This window comes from Euleptes europaea, chromosome 7 (assembly GCF_029931775.1).
Source record: "Euleptes europaea isolate rEulEur1 chromosome 7, rEulEur1.hap1, whole genome shotgun sequence".
Lineage (NCBI taxonomy): Eukaryota > Metazoa > Chordata > Lepidosauria > Squamata > Sphaerodactylidae > Euleptes > Euleptes europaea.
In genome coordinates, this window is record NC_079318.1 from 38,528,448 (window position 1) to 38,555,459 (window position 27,012).

General features: G+C 42.9%; 1 protein-coding gene across 1 annotated transcript in view; it reads right to left on the minus strand.

Moving 5' to 3' along the window:
• BTBD9 (BTB domain containing 9) overlaps positions 1 to 27,012 on the minus strand; it is a 187,849-nt gene that overhangs the window by 11,491 nt on the left and 149,346 nt on the right. The window contains exons 8-9 of the mRNA XM_056853291.1: positions 25,788 to 25,895; positions 1,138 to 1,216 (exon numbers count right to left, since the gene is read on the minus strand). Coding sequence (XP_056709269.1) covers positions 1,138 to 1,216; positions 25,788 to 25,895 — 187 coding nt within the window. The remainder of the gene's footprint in view (positions 1 to 1,137; positions 1,217 to 25,787; positions 25,896 to 27,012) is intronic.

A 27,012-nucleotide genomic window follows, 5' to 3' on the forward strand; every position in this document is an offset into this window, starting at 1 on the left:
CTACATCACAGATTACATGACTATGCACATCATGTGAAAACTGGCTGGAAAACAAGGACTATCCCTCAGAGAATTCAGCCTGGAACAATTATTCTGCATGCCACACATACACTGTTAGTAAGAAAATAAGAACATAAGAAAAGCCATGCTGGATCAGACCAAGGCCTATCAAGTCCAGCAGTCTGTTCACACAGTGGCCAACCAGACTGTGCTTCTTCACAGGGGCAGACTTAGAGGAAAAACATCCTGCAGAAAAGGCCTTGTCCTCCCAAACGAAGAAGGGAGGGAGGGAGAGAGAGAGAAAGGGAGAAAGAGCTCTATACCTCCAGCCCTGCACCACACTATACCTTGGCTGGACTTCACTGTGTGATGCTTGGCAGGGCTGTGTGGCTCCTTCCCTGTCCAACTTGGAATGAGGGCTACAGGACAAGGGCGTATCTTGCTTGGTACTGGGGTGGCAGCCTCCTAGGCCATCAGCCTACTGGGACTTCTCCTGGTGGCCTTAATGACCCATGGGCCCCTCATTGCAGGGATTCCCAAGATCCTAACTCCCACTACGAAATGGCCCTCACTTTGAGTGACCTGGGGCTAGTCACTATCTGTCAAGCTACCTCACAGGGTAGTGCTGAGCATGAAGTGGGGGGAGCCTTATGTATACCATGTCCTGAAGGGAGACTGCTTACCTTACAGAGAAAAAAAATACAAATATAATAGATCAACAATTAAATAAGACCACATTGCAAAGCAAATCAATATCTGGCAGGCTTCCTGATTTCAACATATAACATTTTTTACATACTTCCATCTGAAAATCAAGCATTGATTGCCTTTTCCTCATTTATAGATCAACATTGTCATTTCAATGGATCAGAAAAATCTGAATCACTTTTAACAATGCTCATGAGTAATATTCAATGATACCATAGACACAAACATTGTAATGACAAATACTTGGTTGTGAAGAGATGCCAATAAATTCCCTATATATTCACCTAAGCAACACGTTCTGTCTCTTTTTCTAGGTTATCCCAACAAAAGAAACAAGTTAACCTTTGGCAGCCCTGAATAATGAAAATTGTGTGATATAAAACTTATCCCAGTATTAGTCATACAGCAGACCTTTCTCTCTTAAGTTACCTCATTAGCTGAGTTGTGAGTTCCAACAATTCTGATAAAAGATGCTGGTTGTCTGTCAAAACTTATAACTTGCCAAGATCTGAAAAACAAGCCAGACCAACAATGAGTGTTAAGAACAGTCAGATCAAATTCCGCTGATTTTATAATTTAGAAAGAAAGAAAAAACATTTGGAACATTTTCCTGTCACATTTTAATAAAATGTATGTGAGTGTACAGATGTACTATGTTTATTTATGCAATTCTGAATCAATTTTCCAGAGGATTACTTACAGCCAGACTAACAAATATAACTACCCCAAAACGTAAACAACTCAAAAACTGTATAAAACTCCAAGCAAAATTAGTCCTCAACTGGTACGTCCTGCCTTTCACTTAGTCGATTTGATTCCTGAAACACTTTCATTAGTTTCGGTATATAAAGCTAAGTGCATCCTGACCCATGTATCTTCATATGACATTTCAGCCATAAATAAAATCCCAGTTCTAAAAGTTATATTCTTGCTGAAAAATAGTGAATTAAACTTCTTGTGATTTCAGTCATACAGATATATTTTCAAAATCCTCTAACCGTAGGTATATGCTAATTAGAAACAGCTTGCAGAATACAGTTTGTTTTTAACATTTTGGAAATGGTAAATATTATACAGTTTCACTACATCAGATAAATATTGAGGCCATTAACCTTTTTATTTTTTATTTCACAAAATTAAATGAGCAAGCTCAATTACAGACGATAGGAATTGTAAATTTTGGTGACAAACTACAGGTTATCGGTTATATCGCTTCCAAAAAAAGGCACAATAGTGGCTTATTGGCTTCACAGAAAACAGAATTGTGTTTTGTATTTAATGCATAGAATTGCATGAAATATAAACTTCCTCCTTTCCCGTATAATTTTATAAATCTAACACAACAATACTAACAGCATCTGGTAGGAAGTCCCACTGAATACTCCTGAGCAGGATTCTTAGTAAACCAGCTGAGGGTTACTGCCTAATGGCATCCTAAACAAAGTTACACCCTTCTAAACCCATTGACTTCAATGGACATAGAAAAGTATAACTCTTTTTAGGATTGCACCATTGGTATGGAACATGTGACTCCAACCTATACTAATCTTGACACAGATTATATCTTCCCCCACCCCCTTTGTGCTATTTACCAAAGCCGGTGGGGGGGGCATAATGGAAAGATCCCAATTCATGATGGGAAACCTTTGACACATCTGTGCATGGACAGTGTATCTTGGTGGGTGGGTAAACAATTTTTTGAAGGATGCTCTGCAATAGGTTCTGGGAAAATACATAGCAAGTGGGTAGAAGCCAGACATGTTTATGTGGGATCCTGAACACATGCAGCTGCCGCAAACTGAGTCACAACACTGGTCAAGGCCCCTTTGTGCACTGTTACTGGCAGCTGCCCAGGCAAAAGGTCTACTTGATCCTTTCAACTGGAAACGCCAGAGATTTCGAACTCTGGACCTTCTCCACGCAAAACCATGGCCCTGCTCCTTCTACAAGCAGCTTTGTTTCTCCAGTTTACAATTCACCCAGTCTTCTTCTGAAGCATGCAGTGGAAGGTAATCTTTTCTTATTTCTGCACCACAACATGAACGACAGCTAGAAAATGAACTCATTTTCCTATGGTGATAATTTGTTTTTCGGTGATGCCAAGAAGTCCCAGCAAGAACAGTGGGGGCCCGTGGTATACGATGAGATAAATGTATGGAAGAGAGACATATACCATCAGTATGTACACAAAAACACAGGCATCATAATTGGAAAATATAATCACTACTTCCAGCTGAGGCTTATGTCTTGAAGAACGGACCAGGGACCAGCAGCCTGAGCTCAGGCTTTACATGAGGGTCCTTAAACTCAAAGCCAACAGTGCATGCTGCTTGGTTGGCAGAAGTCCCTCGGTGCCACAGCTTCATCTCTTAAAAGAAATTAGCCTTGTTACAGCCCTAGGGTATGTTATTTAATACTCCATATCTCACCTCAGCCGTCCCCTCCCAACTTTCTCATTCTGCCTGAGTCCCCTAAGGAGAGCTGTAATTGATGATTAGTATTCCAAAGCCACGCTTGCATCCTGTGAGCCCGTCATATTTAATTACATTTTAACTATATTCGTCTTCAATAATAGCCTGAACATAATTTAGATAATTATCTCTCACTCTCTCATTCTCAGACTATGTCTGTCTCAGAGCTCCTTGCGACGAATATTGCTTTCTCTGCTCAAACACATAAACAGACTCTTGGGCCAAGTACTTTCATCTCTCCAACAGCAGCAGCTGTCACTAAAAAAACTCAGTGGCTTTGAGCATCCCACAGTCAATTCAAAGAGAAATCTTCATACTGCTTCTTGCTGCTTTATTTTTGGGGGAGCAGAAGGGAAGAAGTGTCGCTACCCAGGATAAAGTTGTCTACATTATAGCTGACAGCCTTTCTTGCAGTTCACGCTGCATAGTTCGTGCCATTTCAAACACAGTTTTATGGACATTTTTAGGAATGCAGAATAGAATATGTTAAAAGACCCCCCTTTTGTAGCTTTCTTTCAGAAGAAAGCCAGGAAGGAAGAAATCGAAGAGGTGACCACTGACTTGAAATGATTTATTTATTTATTTATTTATTACATTTCTACCCCGTCTTCCCTGGGCTCAAAGGCTGGGCTCAAAGGCCGGGCTCAGGGCGGCTCACAAAAATAACCACATATGATGAAAGCAGAATAAAAGCATTAAAACAGTCCAATACACTCTAATAAATAAGGATAAAAGTGTCCAATGGCACCAAAATGTCATTCTGAAGGTACACTATGGGCGAAAACGCATGGTCGCTTTATCCTCCTTTAATCCCTGTTTCAGCCAGGATTCAGCCAGGATCGAATGCATGCGTTTCGCCTAATGTGCATTCGATCCTGGCTAAAACAAGGATTAAAGGAGGATAAAGCGATCATGCGTTTTTGCCCTATTACATGTATTTATAAGTAGCATGTGAAACACAAACATTTCTGTGCATAAATACATCTAGTTGAATGCAAAACTGATTGAAAAGAACTCAAATGTGCTTGCCCACTGTATACAAGGAAAAGCCTATGGGACAGGTAGAGTGCTTTACTGGAAACAGGTTTGGCCATCCTGCCTGTTCTTACCCAAGAGTCCAAAACCTTTTAAAAAATCATCATATGATGCCACTAGCTGGATTTCAGGTATCTAGAAAACCTAACTCTATTTCTTTTAGAAACCAGAATACCTCCCTCTATAAGGAGAGAAAGAAACCCAATATTAAGAGACCACCAACCTGGCAAGTGTAATCCATTAATTGCACAGAGGATGAAAGCAGTTAGATTTTCTAAAAGTAAAAAGCTATTATAAAAGGCAAATCAAAAATGCATATGGCATTTAAAAAGGAATTTTAAAAAAGCAGAAAAGTTTTAAAAATGGCAAAAAAGGTATTAATAATGTAAATATTTCTGTACTGTCCGGTGCCAGATGCATTCTCAAGCATAGTTTTAAGTTTACTTACAAATTGTTCTCAGTAAATGTCCTAAGCCACATAGCATCTCTAGGAGGTGGAAGAAGAGGTTAAGCCATTTTGGGTGCCTCCCTAGAGAGTTTGAGGCATTCCTAGCAACCAGCTTACTCACCATGCTGCTTAGCTCCTAGCTCTTATTTGCAAAACAGCCAAATGTATGTCAGGGGAGTCTACCAGCCACCCCACTCTGATCTACTGGTCAAACACCCATGGTGCCTACTGCCTTGCAGGACCAGAGCCCCATGGAGTAGACCAAGCAGACAGTGCAAATACAGTTCCACTGTGACTCCCCACAAGGGATAAATGTTGGCTCAATGATTGTGATATGTCCCCTAAAAGGAACAGTCCATCATATGGAGACTCAGGTGTGTGGTAAGAGCTGCAGCAACACCACTTGAAGGATGCTTCCAGTTACTTGCTCTGTAACACTATTCACTAGTACCCTTGTGTCTCTTTTGTTTCTATTCAGGTATTCACCCATTAGGGCAGGACCCATGAAGGACTGTATGCCCAGTACAATGTCAACCCCTGCTGAAACTATGGCATGACTAACAGCTGCAGTGACCAGTGGAGATCTTGGTGCCCTGCTGTGGGGTAGCCAGCTCTCTTGTTCCAATCCAAGGTGTCCAAGATGGGCACAGGTATGTTCTTGTAAGGAAGAGGAAAAGATGTCTAGGACGGACATATCCTCATATCACTGCAGGTGTCTGATAACTCATGCAGGTGCATAACAAAGGGCAGGCAGCACAAAGATCACTGGGGCAAATGGGAGTGGGCAGTAGTACTGAGCCACCTGACTGCAAGATGGAGATGGTATATGAAGGTTCATTAGCCTAAATCATGAGTATTGGGCAGCCAATCAGTATGGAGGGCTCATCACGTATTAGGATGTTCAACAGGGCAAAACTGAAATTTTGCTTGGGCATCCAGCTAGACTGCCTCAGAGCTCTTCCCATGGGGGAACTTAGCAGTGGCCTATGCCCCTATGCCTTTCCAGTGCACCATGCCTATCTCTGCAATCTTCCCTGCACTGCTCCATATGGCTGGTGTGGACAGCAGAGTGTCTTGGGGATACCTAATGCCCTATGTTGTGTCTTGTTCTGGTGAGCCCAGTTGGGTGAGTGGTTAAAGAACTGCTCACAGTTGGGTTTTAGTCTGGCCTCTGGCTCCTGTTATCTTGCTGAACAAAAGTTGAGTTTTACCTTTTGGCCAACATCCCACTCACTGGGAACTGAACCCATGCCTCTCATTTTCTACATGTGCCTTTTCCCAGTGAGCTAGTGGGAGGAATAGCAGTGATGGGACTGCCTCGGTGACGGTGCAGTTGTATGTTCCTTTGTTGCTACCTCACTGTTTGCATTTGCCTTGCCTGGCAAAAGACCGGTGTTCCCATGCTGTACTCTGGCCAGGACCTGAATGCTTACTGGGAAGAGTATTGGGAGGTGCATCACAATTGTCTGTGCTGAATGAGCTACAGGAGCGTGGGAGTGTTGTGTCTGGATTGGCCAGATTTCCTTCCCTACATGTTTACCTGGGAAAAAGGAACTAGGTTGCCGGTAGGGACTCAAACCCACATCTGGGGAGCTCAATGGAATATGTTGATTCCTGGTGGTTCTTGTAACACCTGCCTGCCTGGGAGTTAAGGGGCCAGCTGCTCTTCTTTCCTTGCCTTTGGATGCGCCTAGTGCAGGTGGTGGCAGTGTGACACGGCAGTGTGACATCAGAAGGCCATGGCCACACCGGCAGGTAGCAGTTGGCTGCATATGACTCTGCCACTCACTGTAGAAGTTGGTGGCATACCACCCCTGACTGATGTATGAAGGTGGGGGTTGCTGTACACTATGGTGTGATTGTTATGTGGTTGGAGCTGAGGGGTATTTGAATAATTGCTTTCCCCTCCACAGAACAGTCAAAGGACATTAACAAACAGCACCAATGCTTAGGATGGGGTGCTGGGCTCCCAGTTTTGTGCTGACAACAAGCCGTGTTATGGACAAAGCTTTGTCAGTGATGATGTCTGAACGCACAGTAGTTAAGAAGAAGAAGAAGAAAAAGAGCTGGTTTTTATACCCTACTTTTCTCTACCTTTAAGGAGTCTCAAAGTGGCTTACAATTGTCTTCCCTTCCCCTCCCCACAACAGACACTTTGTGAGGTAGGTGGGGCTGAGAGAGTCCTGAGAGAACAGTGACTAGCCGAAGGTTACCCAGCAGGCTTCATAAAGAGAAGTGGGGAATCAAACCCAATTCTTCAGATTAGAGGCTGCTGCTCTTTACCACTACACCACACTGCGAAGGGGCACTGTTTGCAGGTGAGTATGTCTGCAAACTTCTTGCTTATGATATCCTAGCCATTGTGCAATCATGGCCTTATATTAATCTCACTGTCCTCTGTTTCCAGGACCCACCATTTTCCCTATCATTAATTTCATTCTGCATGGGTTACCAACACTTCAGCCCTGGCCTAGGCAAAGAACAAATTGTCAAGGGGCAAAGGACAAGTAAGCAGCAGGGCTCACTGGCTCATGTATAACATTTTCACTCTGCTGAACATTATCAGTCTCCAGACTGGCACAACTACAAAATTAGTATGGAAGTACACAATTAATAGTGCAATCCTAAGCAGAGGTACACACTTCTAAATCCACTGAGGTCAACGGGCTTAGAAGACTGTAACGACTTAGGATTGCACTATATGATGCTTAGGGGGGCTTCAGTGACTGAAGAATGTCAGCAGCCCATTTAGCCATTTTTATCCCATTCCTCAGAAGACTAATAGTCTGTCCAAAAATGAGTAGTTTCCCATGCCGTAACAGTGCAGACATTTTCATGTGGGGATTTCACACAAATATCTACCCAAATGAAAATGATAATGCTACTATATACCCGTTGTACTATATTGAGGGGGATATATATGAGCGGCCCTGACCTGGATGGCCCAGGCTAGCCTAATCTCGTCAGATCTCAGAAGCTAAGCTGGGTCAGCCCTGGTTAGTATTTGGATGGGAGACCACCAAGGAATACCAGGGTTGCTGTGCAGATGAAGGCACTGGCAAAACCACCTCTGTTAGTCTCTTGCCATGAAAACCCCAAAAGGGGTCACCATAAGTCGGCTGCGACTTGAAGGCACTTCACACACACATATATGAGAGAGAAGGAGAGAGAGAGAGAGAGAGAGAGAGAGAGAGAGAGAGAGAGAGAGAGAGAACGAACGAACGAACGAACGAACGAACACTGGCCTCCAGGATTCAACTGTTCTTTTTTCCTTTTCTTTTTTTCCTTAGACTTTCAAAGCTACCTGACAAACTGTCTCTCAAAGATTACTGTCAAACCAGATATTTAGAAAAGTAGTTACAATTCATAAACATAATGCATAATTTCCCTTCCTTTTCCATTTTGAAAGAAATCACCAATACCGTCTGTACCTAGAGTCCATGTGGGGCCTCGAGATCACAAGCCCAGTCCCGGTTTCCTTATGTAGATTTCTTTATTTATCAATCCAGACCCCTGAAGGTGGGGTTCACTTCACCCACCTGAGGGTTACACTGCACTAAATAGGAGAAGAGCCATGACAATGCAGCCTGCCTCCTACTTCTGCCTTCTTCTTCTCCTGCCAGCCTCCTCCCATTTCCCCTTCCTCACTGTTTATAGCCCCAGCTTCACACCTTGAATTAAGCTCCACTCTCTTCTCCTTTGTTCCCTGCCCTGCCTCAAAATACCTGGGGCCCAGAGAGCCATTGCTTGTCCACCCAGGCTAGCTCACTGCCTCCTTTACCCTTTGAGCAAAGGCTGCCCTGTTGCTGAGGCTCTCCTGACTGCACTTTTCCGCCCTTGGGCCCAACCTGCCCCACTCAGGTGAGTCTTGCTGCTGGGGCCCAAGGGCCAGTCCTGCCCTGCCAGGCCGCTTATTTCTGGGTAGCCAACCACACCATCTAACACCATTTATACACTATCGGCCTGACAGAAATAAGGGAACGTGACTTCTTGTACTAATTAAAAACACCAATAGAGATATCAGAAACGATAATAAAGGTATCTAAAGAGGCATAACCAACGCTTTAAAATAAATGTTAATATGAACAAGCTTTCTCATTGTTAGAGGTATTATGTTTACATGATTGCCTTTTGCATTAATTATTTAAACTGTGGCTTTTTGAAGGGAAAATAAGACTCTACCAAATGTCTTCATGTGTTAAACTCAACAACGACTGAGGCACACGTTATTTTTTCTACCTCCGGCAGTGCTGTCAGCATAGCAAAGCCCTGCATAGATTCCCAGAGGAGGTAGCAATTAGCCTCTCTGGCTAATTTATTTTTAATACACTTTTATCAGATGCATGTTTTGAAGCATGGTCTAGTGTTTAAAATCCTCAAACAGCACAGGGCATTAACATTGCTTAAAACGAAGCTAATAAAAAGGAAGCCCAATCATTACAAATGAAATATCTCATCGCCTGGAGTTTACCCTGGTGTTGTGATGGGAATGGCGGCTTTGTTTGCTAAGATGTTACAGTTGTCATGGCCCTAGTTTTAGAAGGCTGACAGTATTAGACCTCCACTTAAGGAAGTTAAACTCTTGCTAGAGACAGGCATTTCAAGCATTCCACTATATTGCATGTTTCATATTAAGGCAAGTACAGAAGACTCATCATTTATACAGGACCAGCAAGGTCCCTGACATTTCACAGTATAATACAAGGGAAACAAATCTCAATGTCTATTGACAGTGGAGGTAAGGAAGGGATGACAAAGGGTAAGGGGTGAGCAAACTTAGACATACATACTGTATTTCCTGGCGTATAAGACTACTTTTTAACCCAGGAAAATCTTCTCAAAAGTCGGGGGTCGTCTTATACGCCGGGTGTTGTCTTATACGCCGGATGCTGAATTCCGAGCCAGACTGGAGAATCTGCCTGGGGAGCCGCCTCCGCTCTGTCCATGTCCGCCGGAGGAGGGAGGGGAGGCGAGCCCGGCGAGGGTGCTCACTGCCCGGCTCAGAGTCGGAGCCAGGTGCGCCGGGGTGCACGGAGGGAAGTGCTCGGCTGCGCTCCAGCGGCAGCGCAAGGCAGGCAGGTGGCTGGCTGGCTGGCTGGCCGGCTGGCCGGGGTGGCCACTCTCTTCTCCCGGCACAGGGTGTTTTGGCTGCCGCCTAGCACACCCAACACGCCCCCTTTCCTCCCCGGCCTCCGCTTAAGCTTCTGTTTTTATGGGCTTCCCTCCCCTCCAAACCCTCCTTTAGCCCCACCCTCCGCGGGCCATCGGCTCAGTCTTCCCCTTGCCTTTAGCCTCGCCCTTCTCGAGGGCCCTTACTCTCGCCCCCGTCCCCCTTCTTCCCCGCTACCTTCTCCCCTCGCCGACTCCTCCGAGAGCCACGTCCCGCCACTTCGGGCTCCCACCCTCCCGCTGGAGCCCGGGGCTGAGCCTTGGCTACAGCCGGCGTCTCTGGCTGCGGGGCTCCCGCTGCCAGGGGAGGCTCCCTCCCCGCCTCGCCTCCAGGATTTGCTCTGGCTGGGCCGGGTCGGCACACACTCTTCCATGCCGGGAGGTCGGCCCCCGGCCTCCTCCTGTTCCTCCCGCCAGCCCTGCCTCCTGGCGCGCTGCCAGCTCGTCCGGCCGCCCCCGCCCCCTCTTTCTCCCGCCCCGGTAAGTGGTGTTGTTTCCCCGGGGGTTGAGCCGCCCCAGGAGGACCGGGGGTGGCCGCGGGGTTGGGGCGCAGTCCCGAGGGCCGGCCCCAGGCCGCGGACTTGAAAATGGGGGGGTCGTCTTATACGCCCAGTCGTCTTGTACGCCGGAAAATACGGTATTTAGATTACTTTGTGGCTGAGAATGATGAGTAGCAAGACTGGAAAAGATGGGCTTTGGTGTTGAGCCCAATTTTTCCATACACAGATGGCAAGCCGTGATCCCCCCCCCACAAGCTGAATGCAGTCTAGAAGACAACGAATTGTACTTTGACAAGTACTTGACAAACATCTGTCTCTGCAGCCCCAGCAGGAAGCAAAAATGGGAGGTTCACTTCCACGGAGCTACATGACTAACGGGTTGAGTTTGGTTGGACGGGTCACCAATTGTGCAGGCCTGCCTCCTTCTACACTCCCTATCATTAAGTCATTGTGTGAATTTAGGAGAAAAACCTCTTGCAGCTTCTTTTTAATGTCAGTATTTTGCTATAAACTACTTTTCAACATTATAACAAGGATTAGTAGCCATCTTTTTAAACGTGGTTTAAAATAACCCTCATTCTAATTAAAGCAAAATATATGGTTGCCACAACTTGAGTCAAAAGATTTGTATAAAGACTTACAACCATTTTTTTAGTCAGTCTCCCTTGCTGGTTTACCAGACAATGTTTTATTTATTGACACTTTCTTTTACATTCCCTTGGGGTGCCATTTTATGACTTGACCATAAAAAAACTTCACATTGGGAGCAACTGCCCCTTCTATTACTGTTGATAGCATCTGATTGACATGTCAAACCTCTAAGGAATGTAGTAAATTGTAGCACCACCTCTAAACAGAAAGTACACACATCACAAGATAAATCAGCACCTGCGTTTTGCAGAACATGCAACATACTAGTTTGTTAACCATGAGAAGACTTCTTCTCTATCATTTATCCAACCACTGGTGCTTGCGAAAGAAGACTTCTCCGCTTACGGCATAACTTTCAAGAAGCCTGAATTGCATACATTTTAGTGTGTTATTTGCAAATATTCAACATAATACCCAAGCTCTACCAAAGCACTGTACATACCTTCCTTACCTGCCCACCGTATCAATTTGCTATTTTGCTTCATGACATCACACTGCCGTATCTGAAGATGTGCCCCATAATATGGATGTGTACTGGTGCAAGTCTTCGGGCTGGTGTATGTAACACACTGCTAATCACAAAAAGATTTGCAAGATCTCACAACTCCTTCTCTAGTGCCTTCCTGCGTTTATACTGCCCCCCACCTTAATACAAACCAAGTCTGGGTATTAACTAGGGTCTGGAAATCTGCTCCAAGCTCTGGTTAAAACATCTCAGCTGTCTATCTTGATTAGTGATAGTAATGGCTAGGGAAGTCTTAGCTGTGCTTAAGTATGAAGGGTGTGGGGATCCACACAGGAAAACAAGAGAACAGCTGAAGGGGGCTGAGACTAAAAACAAGACTGTCAGATGTGAAGGTAAAAGGAATTCGGGGATATATCACCATATCTTGCTATAGGATTCCTCCCCACACACCTGACTGAGGAGACTGTGCTTCAAATACAATACTTTATGAACATCAATAAAAAGGATGTATAATAACTGGAAAAGCTGTGGATAAAGAAAAAACGATTTAGGGGCTGAGGTATGAGGAAAGATAAAGAAAAAATCATTTAGGGTCAGTTGTATGAGGATAGATTAAAAAGTAAATACCGGTTACGATTTGTTAAGGTGGTGGTGGGAACAGGATGAATGTTTATAAACCCAGTATTTCAAAATTGTGAAATTCAGAAATGGAAGAGGGACTGCTGGGGATGCAAAGGAAAACAGTGGATTGCAACAGGATAAAGGTAAAGGATACTAAAGAGAGTTTTCTTTTAAATTATGGAATAGTTTCCCACTGGAAGTAGGGGAAGCCATATTTTTTGAAACATATGAAACTGGACTGACAGTATAACTCTAGGAGACATATTGTAAGGAATAATCTCAGAGGAACTCCACAGGGAGGGAAATTGAAGACCCAATAATTCTTTTAGTTCTCTGATTTCTATGATTCATGTATTTAATTTGTCATGGTCACCCTTACCCAGAATGAATCGATAGTTTAATATTGTGCAAGTTTTACTGTATTTATGCCAGACAGGCAGTAACAATACCACAGAAGTTGCACATAAACAGTTAGTAAAAATGTTTTGATCTTTAAGAGTGAAATCAATGCACTAATTAGAATAACGCGAAGTAGCAGAGCAACTGCAAGTCTTCTTGGATAACTCATCTGCTTTTCAGGCTGGCTTCAGGCTGGGCTATGGGACAGAGATGGCCCTGTTGGCTTTAGTTGATGACCTCCATCTGAATATAGGCAAAGGTTATGAATCAGAACCTTGGCTTACCTGTGAAGGTTCCTTCTACACTGAGGGAGCAGGACATCTTCAGCAGCGGGTGTTTACCTTCCTATGCTCAGGGAGAGGCAGGATCTAAAACTTTACTTCCTGTCCCCTGGGCTAGGACCGCCCTCTGATCTCCAGTTCGAGGACTTCCAAAGCAGGATTAGTAGTAACAGAATTCAGGAAGACAGGAAACAACCACTGTAACATTAAACTCAAAACACGAGAATAAGTAACAGATAAACAACCTCAGGTTTAGAACCATGGGACAACAAGTAAGTAAACAGTAAATATTACTATTCCTCTTTTTCTTTCTTTCCTTTTTAATTTTTTTATTTGTTTGTTTGTTTGTTTAATGAAGAAGTGATCTGTTCATCTTATTTTACATCTTATGTTCCTACGGATTTTTCACTTTGGGCGGGCAAGATGTCCTCCTCCCTCAGTGTAGAAGGAACCTTCACAGGTAAGCCAAGGTTCCGTTCTCCCACTGAGCTCGGAGGACATCTTCAGCAGTGGGATCTTCAAAAGCTGGAATCCACTGGGAGGGAACTTATATTTCCCCTGTGGAAACGCTCCGTAGGACTCGCCTGCCAAATGCAGCATCTGATGATGAATAGACGTTTATCTTGTAATGCCTCACAAGGTGGAAGGACTGGACCAGGTTGCTGCCTTGCAAATTTCTTCAATCGAGGCCTGTCTATCGAAGGCTGATGAGGTGGCCGCACTGCGGACAGAATGAACAGTAATGCCAGGTGGCATTGGAATGATGCTGAGTTGATAACCCACCTGAATGCACTGACGTATACATTTGCTAATAGAAGTCTTTGACATCTCGCATCCCTTATTCAGAGGAGATACGGAGATGAAGAGAGACTCAAAATGACGTAAGGGTTCTGTCCTTTTGAGGTAGATCCATAGGGCCCTACGTAGGTCCAGGGTGTGCCAACTCTTTTCTCTTGGATGAGACCGACAGGGGCAAAAGGATGGAAGGTGTAATTCCTGTTGCCTATGGAAAAAAGAGTTCACTTTAGGCAAGAAAGAAGGGTCCGTAAGTAAGACAACTTTGTCGTCGTGGATCACGCACAAGTTTTCCCTGGAGGACAGTGATGCCAATTCTGAAATTCTTTTAGCGGAAGTCACCACCATTAGAAAAAATCACCTTCATTCTGAGACAGTTCAGTGAGGACTCCCTTAGAGGTTTGAAAGGCGGTTGTGTAAGAGCCTGTAGCACAATGTGTAGGCGCCAGGTGGGAAACCTATGGACTGTAGGAGGCGAAACCTCAGACACTCCCTTCAAAAAGGTGACTACGTGAGGATGTCTGGTGGTAATATATCCATCCAAATGAGGAACAGCAGTAGCGATAGCTGACACCTGTCTCCGAAGAGTGGAAGCTTTTAGACCCTGTGACAAACCATTTTGGAGGAAATTGAGCAGGTGACTAGTAGAAATTGAAATAGGGTCAAGACGTTTTCTCCCGCACCATCGGGTGAATGCTTTCCACGAGAAGTTGTAGATACGTTTGATGGATTGTTTCCTAGCAACTAGCATGGTGGCGACGACCTCTTCAGAGTATCCTAACTCTAGCAGCCTCTATTTCTCAAGACCCAGGCGGTCAGGCTTAACCAAGTTGGGTCTGGATGTACTAGGGGTCCCTGCTGCAGCAGATCTTGGACTGGTGGTAGCGGCCACGGTTCCTGCACTGACAGCTCCTTCAGCATTGAAAACCACTGTCTCCAAGGCCAGTGGAGTGCAATGAAGATGGCTTGTGCCTTTTCCTGACGTACCTTCCTTGGTGCCTTGGGAATTATGGGTAGAGGTGGGAAGGCGTATAGAAACCCTTGCGGCCAGGGCGACTCCAGAGTGTCCACCCCTTTGGCTTTTGGATGAGCATACCTTGATAGGAACCTCATGGTCTGGTGATTGTGGCCCGAGGCAAACAGATTTATCACTGGGTGCCTGAACCCTGCTGCTATCTGAAGAAAGGTTTCTCGCTTCAGAGACCACTCTCCCTTGTCCACCTGTTGATGGCTGAGCCAGTCTGCCTGAGAGTTTAGAGTGCCCTAGATGTGCTCTGCTCTTAGGGATGCCAAGTACTTTTCTGCCCCGCTCAGGATGATCTTGGCCGCTGCGTGGAGGGAGGAGGAACAAGACCCGCCTTGTTTGTTCATTTGTGCCTTTGCTGAGATGTAGTCTGTTCTCAGTAAGACATGGTGGTTCTTGATCTTTGGCCTGAATACCAGGAGGGCTCTCCGGATGGCCGCAATTCCAGAAGGTTTATGTGTAGGTGTTGTTTCTGCGGATTCCACTGACCCTGTGTGATATGTTGGTTCAGGGTCGCTCTCCACCCGTCCAGACTGGCGTCGGTAAAGATCTCTGTTGAGGAGCACTGCAGGCAAATCTGACCCTAGGCAAAGTTGAGGGGTCTGGTCTACCACCGGATGCTGTTCCTCACTGGGGAATGAAGGCTTAGGTGTGGATTCCTCTTTTGGATTATCTGAAGTTGATACGGTTTTAGGAACCACTGAAAGTCCCGCATGGGAAAACGCATCCAAGGAACCGTCCCTATACATGACACCATTAACCCTTGAAGTCTGACCAGGGTGGACAGTCCTGATGACTTGGATAGCACCGGAGACTGCGCCAGCCTTGAGATGGTTGCAATCTTGTCTGGGGGAAGAAAAGTCATGCGCTGTACTGAAAGCCATTCTGAGGGGGCACTCACCGAGATATTGTCTAGGTAGGGGGAAATGTGGATCCCCCTCTTCCCTGAGGAGGGCTACTAGAGATACCAAAAACCTTGTAAAGACCCTTGGAGCTGAAGACAGGTCTATGGAGGTCAGGAACGAGTGAGGCTAGAGGGCTTTGATAATAGACTGCAGAGCCTCCATCCTGAAATGTCTGAGGTGTATAAAGTTGTTTACATGTCTCAGGTTCAAGATGGCCCGCCAATCCCCGTTCCTCTTCGGAACGGTAAAGAAGAGTATATAAGAGGTAAAGGTCCCCTGCGCAAGCACCGGGTCATTCCTGACCCATGGGGTGATGTCACATCCCGAAGTTTTCTAGGCAGACTTTTGTTTTGCAGGATGGTTTGCCAGTGCCTTCCCCAGTCATCTTCCCTTTACCCCCAGCAAGATAGGGAGTCCTATTTAAAAAACCTATTCTGTACAACAATTGTCTATCCTTACCTTATGAGCAAATTTCTTTTGATAGGCTTTAATATCCCTGAAATATTATCATTGAACTAGCAGGCCGCACTTGGTGAATATTTACCACATGTATGTGATGCCACATAATCCATGTGTCTTTTGCTCGGTTTTAAATGTAACAAATAACATCCTGTAGATTTACTCAGAATCCTACTCAGGTCTGTTCAGTGAGGCTTACTTCCTGATTTCATTTAGGATCCTTAGGACTGCACTGCACAAGAATAGCAGGCAGCCAACAGTATTACAAAACGTGACATATATTTTTCAAAGTTAATAAGCTTAGAAAGGAGACTTGGAAAAATGGGAGGGGAAAGAGCTCAATTTGCCTTGATTTCTGAGTCAAAGATATTGTTTTACTCCTTGGTCGATCACTTTTTTGCAGCTAAAATGTAGTATTTTGAAAAGCCCCAACAACACAGTCTCTTTGTTTAATGACAGATCAGTTGCACATCTAGTAGCCAGCCCATTACTTTTACCTTATGAGTCTAACAAACTGTGCATGCCAGTGGCCATGCTGCCTGACATTTCAGAAGAAATCACTTTTGCTGTCACACAGTTTGGACTCCAGGGCTATATTTATAAAATACTACTTGATGAAGGAGACATTCTACAGCTCTACCAGGCAGCATGAAAAGTAATCAACGAACATTTCTGCCAAGACTGAGTACTGTGCGGGTCAAAATAAAAAGGAATGTTAATTTTTGGTGGTTTTCTATTTGAAGTTTCTGTCTCCGCTCCCCCTGCCTCCTCTTTGTACAGGAGAAGAGACAGTTAAATAAGTATTTCTCCAAGAAGACAGTAAGTTCTGACAGGGAATATGAGGCACCAATTGATGATGGGATGGTGGTGGTCTGGGATAAACTAAAGAAAGCCAGTTATACTCTAACTGTATTCCCTATTATATCAGGATGGTGGCAGTAACAGGAAAAGGGTGTGTAGCGGTCAGATGGTTCCATCATCAACCAAAAGGGAGACTGCAGCCAAGAAATCAGAAGGAGATTGAGACTGGGAAGGGCAGCCATGACGGAGCTAGAAAAGATTCTTAAGTGTAAGGATGTGTCACTGGCATCCAAGATCAGGTTAATTCATGCCATCGTATTCCCTATTACTATATATGGGTGTGAGAGCTGGACAATGAAGAAAGCTGATAGGAAGAAAGTAGATTCTTCTGAAATGTGGTGTTGGAGGAGAGTGTTACGGATACCCTGGACCGCCAAAAAAACACACCAGTGGGTTTTAGATCAAATCAAGCCTGAACTGACCCTAGAAGCTAAAATGACTAAACTGAGGCTGTCATACTTTGGACGTATTATGAGAAGACAAGAGTCACTGGAAAAAACAATCATGCTAGGAAAAGTTGAAGGCAGCAGGAAAAGAGGAAGACCCAACAAGAGATGGATTGACTCTATAAAGGAAGCCACAGCCCTCAATTTGCAAGATCTGAGCAAGGCTATTAAGGATAGGACACTTTGGAGAACATTGATTCATAGGGTCGCCATGAGTCGGAAATGACTTGACAGCACTTAACACACACACACACACACACAGCGGTCAGAAGTGACACTAGATATAATATGGACCTGGACAGAATGGCAAAGCTATGTACCATGAGGTTTCAAGAATGAGGTGAACAGATAAATTGCTTAAAGTGAGGAAAGGTTAATTTTATAAAATCTGAGAAACTAGGTTAAACCACAAAAGGGAAGTCTAAACTTATTCAGCAAGCTGCTCAACCCTCTGCACCCTGAGTCATTACTGCCAACAGTTGCCACTGAGATTTTACCTTCAGGCTATAAAAGGCCCTGCTGAACTATCAGATGGATCTAATTTGCTTAATCTAGATGGTGAATGTGGCCCATTTATGTTCTAATTTTCCCTTTCTAAAATGACCACATGAGAATGTGAAGCACTGGAATTAATCTGAAAAGTCCTGAAATACGGATTGGATTCTCTCATCTTTGCAAACAGAAGGGCACTTCTGCTCCTGCAAGGTAGGGGATTTTCATCACATACCCCTCCCACTACAGACCTTGTTGCATCCACGCTGTTCCTGAGGGTCTACTATCCCTCTATAAGTCACATTTCGAGGAGTACATTATGCTGCAGCAGAAAGGGTCTGTTCCATGAGCAGACCTTAGGATACTATTTGCTCATTTATCTCTCCTAAAATGATGTACAGGATCAATTCTACATTTCATCTTTGAACCTCAGTCTGACACCCTCCCTCCGGCCACGTTCAAGGAATCAGGGAGAGATACAAAGAGCATCATAAGATGAGCACTGACCCCTAGAACTTGGTACCTTCATTTAAAACATAATTCTCTGTTTAATGTTGAAGCAACAGCTCTGTCTGCTTAAGCCTGTTTCAAAGAGGCCAACAAAGATCCAAAACCTTCTTGAGTATTTCGTTTTACTGGCACTTACAAGAAAAAACTACTCCATTTTCCAAACACCATCTTACTACACTCTAATACACTACATGGTTTCATATTATACTTTGAAAAGGCTATATAATCTGCCATCTCTTTCAAACACTCTTGAATGACATCTAATGTCCTAATGGCCCAGCACATCTTTATTGATTTATACTTATCTAGGAATTCATGTCTCCAAGTTATGCAGTTTAATAATTTACAATTAGACTGGAAAGTTATGCACACTTGGTCTCTCGTGCAACCTTAACTATGACATCTCCTTTTCAAATGGCTATAAAACCTGAGAAAAAGGTGCTAAATCTAGTCATACTAAATACAAGTACTACAATTCTCAGGGGGAAAAACATTTTAACATTTTGGACTTCCCTGTAGGTATTCAGCTTTACAAGCCCCATAATTTACATTGCTTAACATTTATAAATATCAAAAGAACAAACAAAGGATAAAAGGCTGTAGACAACGTTTTTCAAAGAGATCACCTAATGCTGCAATATAAAAGCATCAATTACCTCTTTAGATGGATGCTCTAACTGCATTTTTAGGTTCTTTTAATTTCCTACAGGTGACATTTAGTAGCAAGAACTATCACAAAACTAAATGAAAAAAGCAATTTGGTTGGCTTTTGAGGCAAAGCTGTCTGCTTTAAAAATTACAAATTTCAACCTTTCACAAGTGTAACTAGGCAGTTAATTGGGCATCCAAATTTAGTCAAGGTCTCTGCATACATAATTATGATTCATCGGAAAAGTCACTCTTGTAATGGTCATCACATAAAAACTGCTGGAAGGGGGCAGATAAACATGAAAATGTATGCATCATGCAGATATGAAGAAATAACTTAAAGGAATAAAATTAATTTTCCTACCAGGACATCAGTAATGAAGGTCCCAGGGTAATGGGGTTCCTTCATATTTGGCTTTTTCTTACAGAGGTATATACTGGCTGGAAATTTGCTACCTATATGAGATGTTTGTTTTGTCATTTGCACCCAGTCTACATCCATAGGGAAAGAACACAATAGGTGAAATGACCCTAGCATCAGAAAAAATGTGTGATGTTTAGAAAGATTTGACTGTACACCATCACCCTATCCCAGCCTCTCATTGGCTATGCAGGAATTCTCCTGTGCACCAATAAACCTTTGGGTATGGGACATTTACTTTATTTATGGTGGACTTTCCATCACCAATGCGAATGGTAAACTGTTTCATACAGGAATGCCTCATGGTACCACAGTGCATATGAAGCTTTGGATGAGGAATGATGTGTAGGTCTGTGTAAAGTGATGTCATGTCACTGCTAACTTATGGCAACCCTGTGAATTAATGTCCTCCGAAACAGCCTATTGTTAACAGCCTTGCTCAGATCTTGCTTATTAAGACCCAAGGCTTCCTTGATTGAGTCAATCCATCTCATGTTGGGTCTTCCTCTTCTCCAGCTGCCTTCAACTTTTCCTAGCATTATTGTGTTCTCCAATGACTCATCTTCTCATAATGTGACCAAAGTACAATAGCCTCAGATTGGTCATTTTAGCTTCTAGGAAGAGTTCAGGCTTGATTTGATATAGAACCCACTTATTTGTCTTTTTGGTGGTCCATGGTATCCATAAAACTCTCCTCCAAAGCCACATTTCAAAGGAATCTACTTTCTTCATGTCTGCGATCTTCATTGTCTAACTTCACACCATCAATAGTGAGGGGGAATACTATGGCATGAATTAACTGGATCCATTTCATTTAAAACCAACTATAGCATTTTATGATCCACAGAGTCAAAAGCTTTGCTATAATCTATGAAACACAAGCTGATTTTCTTCTGAAATTCTCTAGTATGCTCCAGTAACCAATGTAAATTTGCAATATGTTCTCTAGTGTCTCTTCCTTTTCTGAATCCATCTTGAACATCAGGCATTTCTCATTCCATACATGGTAACGGCCTTCGTTGTAAGATTTTGAGTATCGCTCTTCTCGTGTGAGAAATTAATGCAATGGCCCGATAGTTGCTGAAGTCTTTGATGTCTCCTTTTTTGGAACTGGAATGTAAACTGACTGTTTCCAGTCTGTAGGCCATTGTTTTGTTTCCCATGTTTTGATGGACTTCATTTCTGTGGCTTGGAATTGCTCTATTGATGTCCAATCTATTTCTGGTGATTTGTTTCTTCCAATTGCTTTGAGTGCAACTTTCACTCCACTCTCTGTAATGGCAGGTCCTTCTTCAAAAGATTCTCCTTGGAAGGAATCTGTCATCCTTTTATCTCTTCTGTATGGTACTTCAGTGTATAGTTCCAACCTTTCCTTTATTTTGTCCTGTTCAGTTAAAGTACTTCCATGTTGATCTTTCAGCATGCCTAACTGTGCTCTAAATTTCCCCTTGATTTTTTGGATCTTGTGGAATAGATCTCATCTTCCTTTTTTGATGTTCTATTCTATTTGTTTACATTGGTCATTATAATAGTTATCTTTTGTCTGTATGTACCACACATTTTTCTTCCAACCTATGTGATGAGCAGCTAAAGGCCTGGGAGAAAGCTACAATAGCATCCCTGTGTTTCTTCTTGACTAGAGTATAAGTGCATTGTGAGCCAAAGAGTGATTAAAAAATAAAATCTGCACAAAGGCAGACAGAAGAGTGTATTACAGGAAGAACGGTGTTAAACTATCCCCCTTCCCCGTTGAATCCTATCCAAATATTAAAATGTATTGTATTAACAACAGTAGTGACACTTAAGCTAAGTCTGGCTAGTACTTCTCAGAAGAAGGCAATGGTAAACTATGTCTGATCATCTCATACTTTGGAAATGTTATGACAAGACAGTCCAAAATAGTTTACCAGAGGCAGGCAAGGGCAAACCACCTCTAAATGTACCTTGCCTTGAAAACCACACGAGGTTGCTATAAGTCAGCTGTGACTTGATGGCAAAAAAAAAAAAAGATTGACAGTTTTTTTGTTTTCACTGTTTTCCGATTATATAATCCAAGTTCTACTGCATTGTTTATTGGAGGTCTCTGATGTTTGTTTAAATTGGCTGTTACATTTTGTAATCTGCCTTGAGTCTTAGGCAGAAAAGGGGAGTATAAATGAAGTAAAAATAAAATGTATGCAGTACAGCTCTGGCCATGCTGCATAGCATCCAAGCCGTTTCCATGTGCCTGTCTTGAATCAACTTTCATGATCCAACCTTTCATCTTCATATTGCTTGTTTATATTATCTTCATTGAGTCTTTTTCCTGGTATTTTGGTTTACACACACACACACACACACTCTTGGTATTTCAAAAGCACAAACAAATGTACCCAAACAATATTAGAGCTTTTGAAACCTACAAGTTAAAGTTGCAAAGGACAGCTCCCTTCTCAAATCACAGTATCAGGAACTTGGAGAATAATAAGCTGAACAACTGCTACTAATTATGTTTCTGATTTGACAATTTCACTCCTGAAGATAAAATCAATAAACACAAATTTTGCTGATGAATTCCAACAGTAAGGCAGCATGCATATCAAGCAGCAGACAATGTACCTTTTCTTGCACCTGCCAAGTTTTTTAGAAAGTGGGTGGAGCCAGATGGGGCTTTTGCCCAGCAAGGCATCTGATTAGCTACTGGAGATCTGATTGGAGCGCTGAGATTTTTTAAAACCTTGTTTCAGCAGCCTTGCCACCACAATGCTGGTTTTATTCTGTCTCTCACACCTCTTTCCCAGCGTATTTATTAAAACCATCCTTTTCTTCCCTGCATGTGGGTTTCTCTATGACTGAGTGGCTCCACTTCCCACAGTAGCCTTTTTGGGGTTGGCACCACTTCCCCATGTCAGAATTTCAAAGGTGCCCATGGGTTCAAAACGGTTGAGGATCCCTGAACTACAGGAAAACCATATGAACTTCCAAAAGGCAAGATCTCAAGAGCTACTGTAAGTTAGCCCAAAGCCTGTAAAGTTCAGGTGACGTTTTAAAATTTTTTACAGCACTAGCCTCCCAAGTCATACCATAAGTTCCTTTTGAAACTCCCCACAGTTTTAAAAACCACTTGCCGTGTAGCATGGAGCTGTCTCGAGGAAATACCAGCCCTGCCCTGGCGATGTGTAGGATGGCAGAGTGGGATATAACTGATTTTAATAAGTATTTTTTGTAAGTGAACAAATTAAGCTATTTTTCAGCCTTGAGTATCACAGAATTAATTACATGGTTCTTAGAATACCACCCATGGCTTATAATAAATGCACCATGTCATCTCTCTCTCTTTTATGATTTATATGATATACAAGCGGCACAAAATCAATAATCCTTACAGTAGCTGGTCTAAATTAAAGCAAACATATGTTTGCAGAAACAAATATAGCAATGAATGACTAAATGTAGAGTCTATACCAATGAATATTAACATGCAACCGTAAAATAAAGAAATCTATCAATTTTCAAATAATGAAAGAAAAATTTCTAAACTGCATTATTTAATGAGCTTCTTACTTCTGGAAAGATAAGAATAAGACACAATGCATTCATTTGTCAGGTAGATAATATGGGATATCCATTGTATTTTTTAAAATTTAGTTGAATTTTAAGACAGTTTTCTACTAAGCTTTCAAGGTAGCATACAACCCCCCCCCCCCATTTTCCATTCAATGATTAAAACTGCTCCATGCATATATTGGTGTCTTTTGACTAGTTTCACTTCTGTGAAAACTACAAACAGTTTTGCGGTGCCCAAAACTGACCATAATACTCCAGGTGAGGACTAACCAGAGCAGAGTAAAGTGATACCATCACTTCACGTGATCTGGACACTATACTTCTGTTGATACAGCCCAAGATCGCATTTGCCTTTTTAGCTACTGCATCACACTGCTGACTCATGTTCAGTGTTTGGTCTACTAAGACCCCAAGATCCTTTTCGCACACACTACTGCTGAGACAAGCCTCCCCCATCTAATAATTATGCATTTGATATAGGGTGGGCTTCAGAAAACTGTTTGTAGTTTTCTGATGCAGCTGCTGGTGCCCACCAAAACGCCACTTCTGCCAGCACAGAAATACCATTTCATGACATACAAATTAATTTTTCTTATGAAGCGCCACCATAACCGATAAAGCTCCACTGACATCATCCCAGATTATACTACCACAGGATCTGCCATAATTAATATTAGGACCCAACTGGTAGTAGAAAAAAAGGAACTTAACTGAACAATATATTTCTTTGGTAATAGAATGAACATTCAATCGATCTACTACAATACAATGGCAATATGAAAAAATAACAGAAATCCAGATAGCAAACTGGTCAGGAACAACACCCCATAAATTACACGAAAGGAACAATAGTATCTTCTTTTATGCAAGGCACAGACTGAAAAAGCCAAGTAACGCAATTGGGTCTCTAGGACTCAACATATCCGGCTGTGTATTTGCTCTCTCATCTATAACCAAATCCCATAAGGCCCCAGATTGAATTTTCAACAGAGAAGCTCAATATACACATAAAAGAATGCATTTCATGATGGAATAAAATCAAATTTCCCAGACCAACATTTCTGTTGACTTTAATGCTGCTCATTTCCTGTTCATAGCAGTCTAACCTGGTGGTCATTAAAAAAACAAAAAACAAAACCATTAACAGGTCTGAGTCCTACTGAACTTCAGTTTTCTTAGCCTTTAATCCAAGTTCTAGACTCTTCATCCGCAACGTCTTTTAACAAGCACATATTTCTATGGCTCAAGTCTAACAAATCAAAGCAAACTTATCAGAAACGTTTGCCCTTTAAAAAGAACAGAACACGAATCGATTTCATTACTGTCACATTGTGTAAAGAAAACAGAAAGGAGAAAGGAGGCAAGTTTCTTGGCCTGTGCGCAGCATTTAAAATGACAATTGCACAATCACTGTGCGCTAATTGGCTTCCATTTAAGGAGGACAGCAACCTTTCCCTGTGAAGATAATCAACACATCCCTGCTCCTTTCCTCAGCCTTTTAAAACGCAGTAAAAGAGAAGGCAAGGTTAGAGATAGCCTGCCTTTTCAGGCTTTTGGTACTAAATTATTAATTCACACAAAATACTACATTAAAATACTATTAAACAGACCAAAGGCAGCATATGCAGACTTGAAAAGGAGTTTTCGCACGTCGCTAGACTGTCAAATACAGTCTCTGACATGTAAACTGAATTCCATTTACTTTTAGTTTGTTGCTCATTATTTTCTTTGCCATCCTCACTGATCAAAGGGGCTTGTATGAAGCTTGTGTTCGCTACCTTCAGTTTGCCTTATTCTTCCTGCTGTGAACTAGCTTGCTGGGCCTTCAAAATCACTTTTCATGCTATAAACTAATGCCACAAACAAGGGATTAGATCTTCAATGCAGGATTAGGCAGAGAGAGAAGCAGAGAGGAAGGAGAATGTCATTATCCAAGAGCATCCCAAACAGCAAGAGAAACAATACAAAACATCAGCAAATGCATAGTGTCTGTGTTTAGATATTCATTTTTCAAGCTGGATGCACCAGAAGAATCCTTCTTTTGGTTGCAATCCCATCCCTAAAGATACCTCTACAAGTAACAAAAAACAGACTGTTTTTAAATTGGCCCAACAGGGTGGTCTGCTGATTTGAGAACTATCAATACTGTGTAAACATGGTGTAATGGCATGTTTAGGTCTTCAGCATTTGTCCAAAGAGCCTCCACATTCAGCCGGTTCTGGGCTGTTTGTAATGCAAGAAAATGTATTCATATATACAGCAGAACACAGAGAAATTCTCTATTTTCTTTCCTAAACCTTCCATAATTTCTGTTCTTTTCATTGCCACACACCCTTGTGCCAATGTGAGCAACCTGGGTTTTCTCTTTGATTCTTCTTCTCCAGTTACTCTTGCTATAACTAAAGCAACACCCTCACCATGGAAAGTGGTGCAAGCCATCTGATTCTGATAAGGGAAATTCCCACATGGAATCTTAAAATCCCCAATGCTTCATTTCATTTGTTAGTGTAACAGGTAATTTGCTAGCCACTCACTATTTCTAACATTTTGTTTCCTAATTTTACTCATTTCGGAGCCAAACCAAACGTGACAACAGCCACGTGATGCCATTTTCGAAGCCACTGTAGTGCTTTAAAAATTGCTGTGAGGCCCCGATCTAGACCTGGTGCGCAGAGTGGCTTCCCCCCCCCCATATTTTCCAGGTGCAGAAATACCCCCTTCGTGTCTGTTTCAGAAATTGAAAAGGCACGGAGGGGGGAGGACCAAACTACGCACCAGATCCAGACCGGGGCCTCACATCCATTTTTAAAGAACCATTAACATTCTAAAATGGCATTGGTGGCCACAGGATGCACCCATGGCCACCGTGATGTCTGATTTGGCTCTTTGATACTGAGAGTTGACAAACATTGAGCAGAAAGCTGAGCTCACTTGCAGGAAACCTTTGTTCTGTCAGCCACCATGGTCCACTGCTGCTGGTTAGTAGAAACTTCAATGTAGTAGCTGTAGCTTCTGTCATCACAATCCCAGAGAAGTAACCTGGATAAGCACAGAGCAGAGAAATTCAGCAGTTGCCAGTAAATAACAACATGTATAATTTCTTTCCACCATTTTCTTTATACTTTATTCAGATTATACTAAAACAAGCAGTTATTCTTGTAAAAATCAACAGAAATTTCTGCAGATGTCTCTCCAAAAAGAGTCTACATTTAAAGATACAGGCAAGAACAGTAGCCATAAACAGGCATACCCTTAAAATATCTTTGTGTGGCACTTCCAAGGTTATTTTAAATTTGATTAGCAATCCATAACATCTTGTCAATTAGACAAATTCTATGAGAGGTATCCAATTTATCCTTAATTTGTGCCAAGACCTGAGGAACCTGTAATCCATAAAGTTGTAGCCTGATTCTGCCCAGCACAGTGTCTGTGTTGTCCTTCTTTCCCCATCCCCACCCCCATGGGCTGGGTCCCACTCCAGGCACAAAAGTCAATCTATGCACTAAACCAGTGGTTCCCAAACTTTTTAGGCCACCGCCCCCTGGGTTCCACAAACTCAACCCCAGCGCCCCCTACCCTATCCAACAACACAGTTGAAGGGTCCCACCTCTAGCACCCCCCTGCTTCCCCCTTGCCTCTTAGTGCCCCCCTAGGTAATCCCACTGCCCCCCAGGGAGTGGTACTGTCCACTTTAGGAACCACTGCACTAAACAAATTCAACTGGTATGAATGTGATTACATTGCCCAACTGAAGGTCAGTTGCCAGTCTGTTTCACAGGTCTTCCCAGAAATTACAGACCGAAGATCATAAAGGAAGAATAAAGGGGACCCTTTTAAACGGGAGGAAAGAGAGCCATTTTTTAAAAGAAACGAGGAGCTCAAATTAAGAGGAAATTAATAAAAGGTCTACTGTTTCAGATGGAAATTCACCATCACACAGAACGGGGTAGGAGAGTGATTAGGTAACAAAATGGGATTGTACTAGGGCTGTTGAAAAAAAAATCGGTATAGTTCGGATTCGGCAGAATTCGGCCCGTCTCGATTTGGGATATGCTGAAGTCCGAACTCCCCCGATTCGGATCCGTGGAATTCGGAGCCTAGTTCGAGTTCGGGGGAAAATTCGGCCGAATAAAGTCATTAAAAATGCATTCGCGCC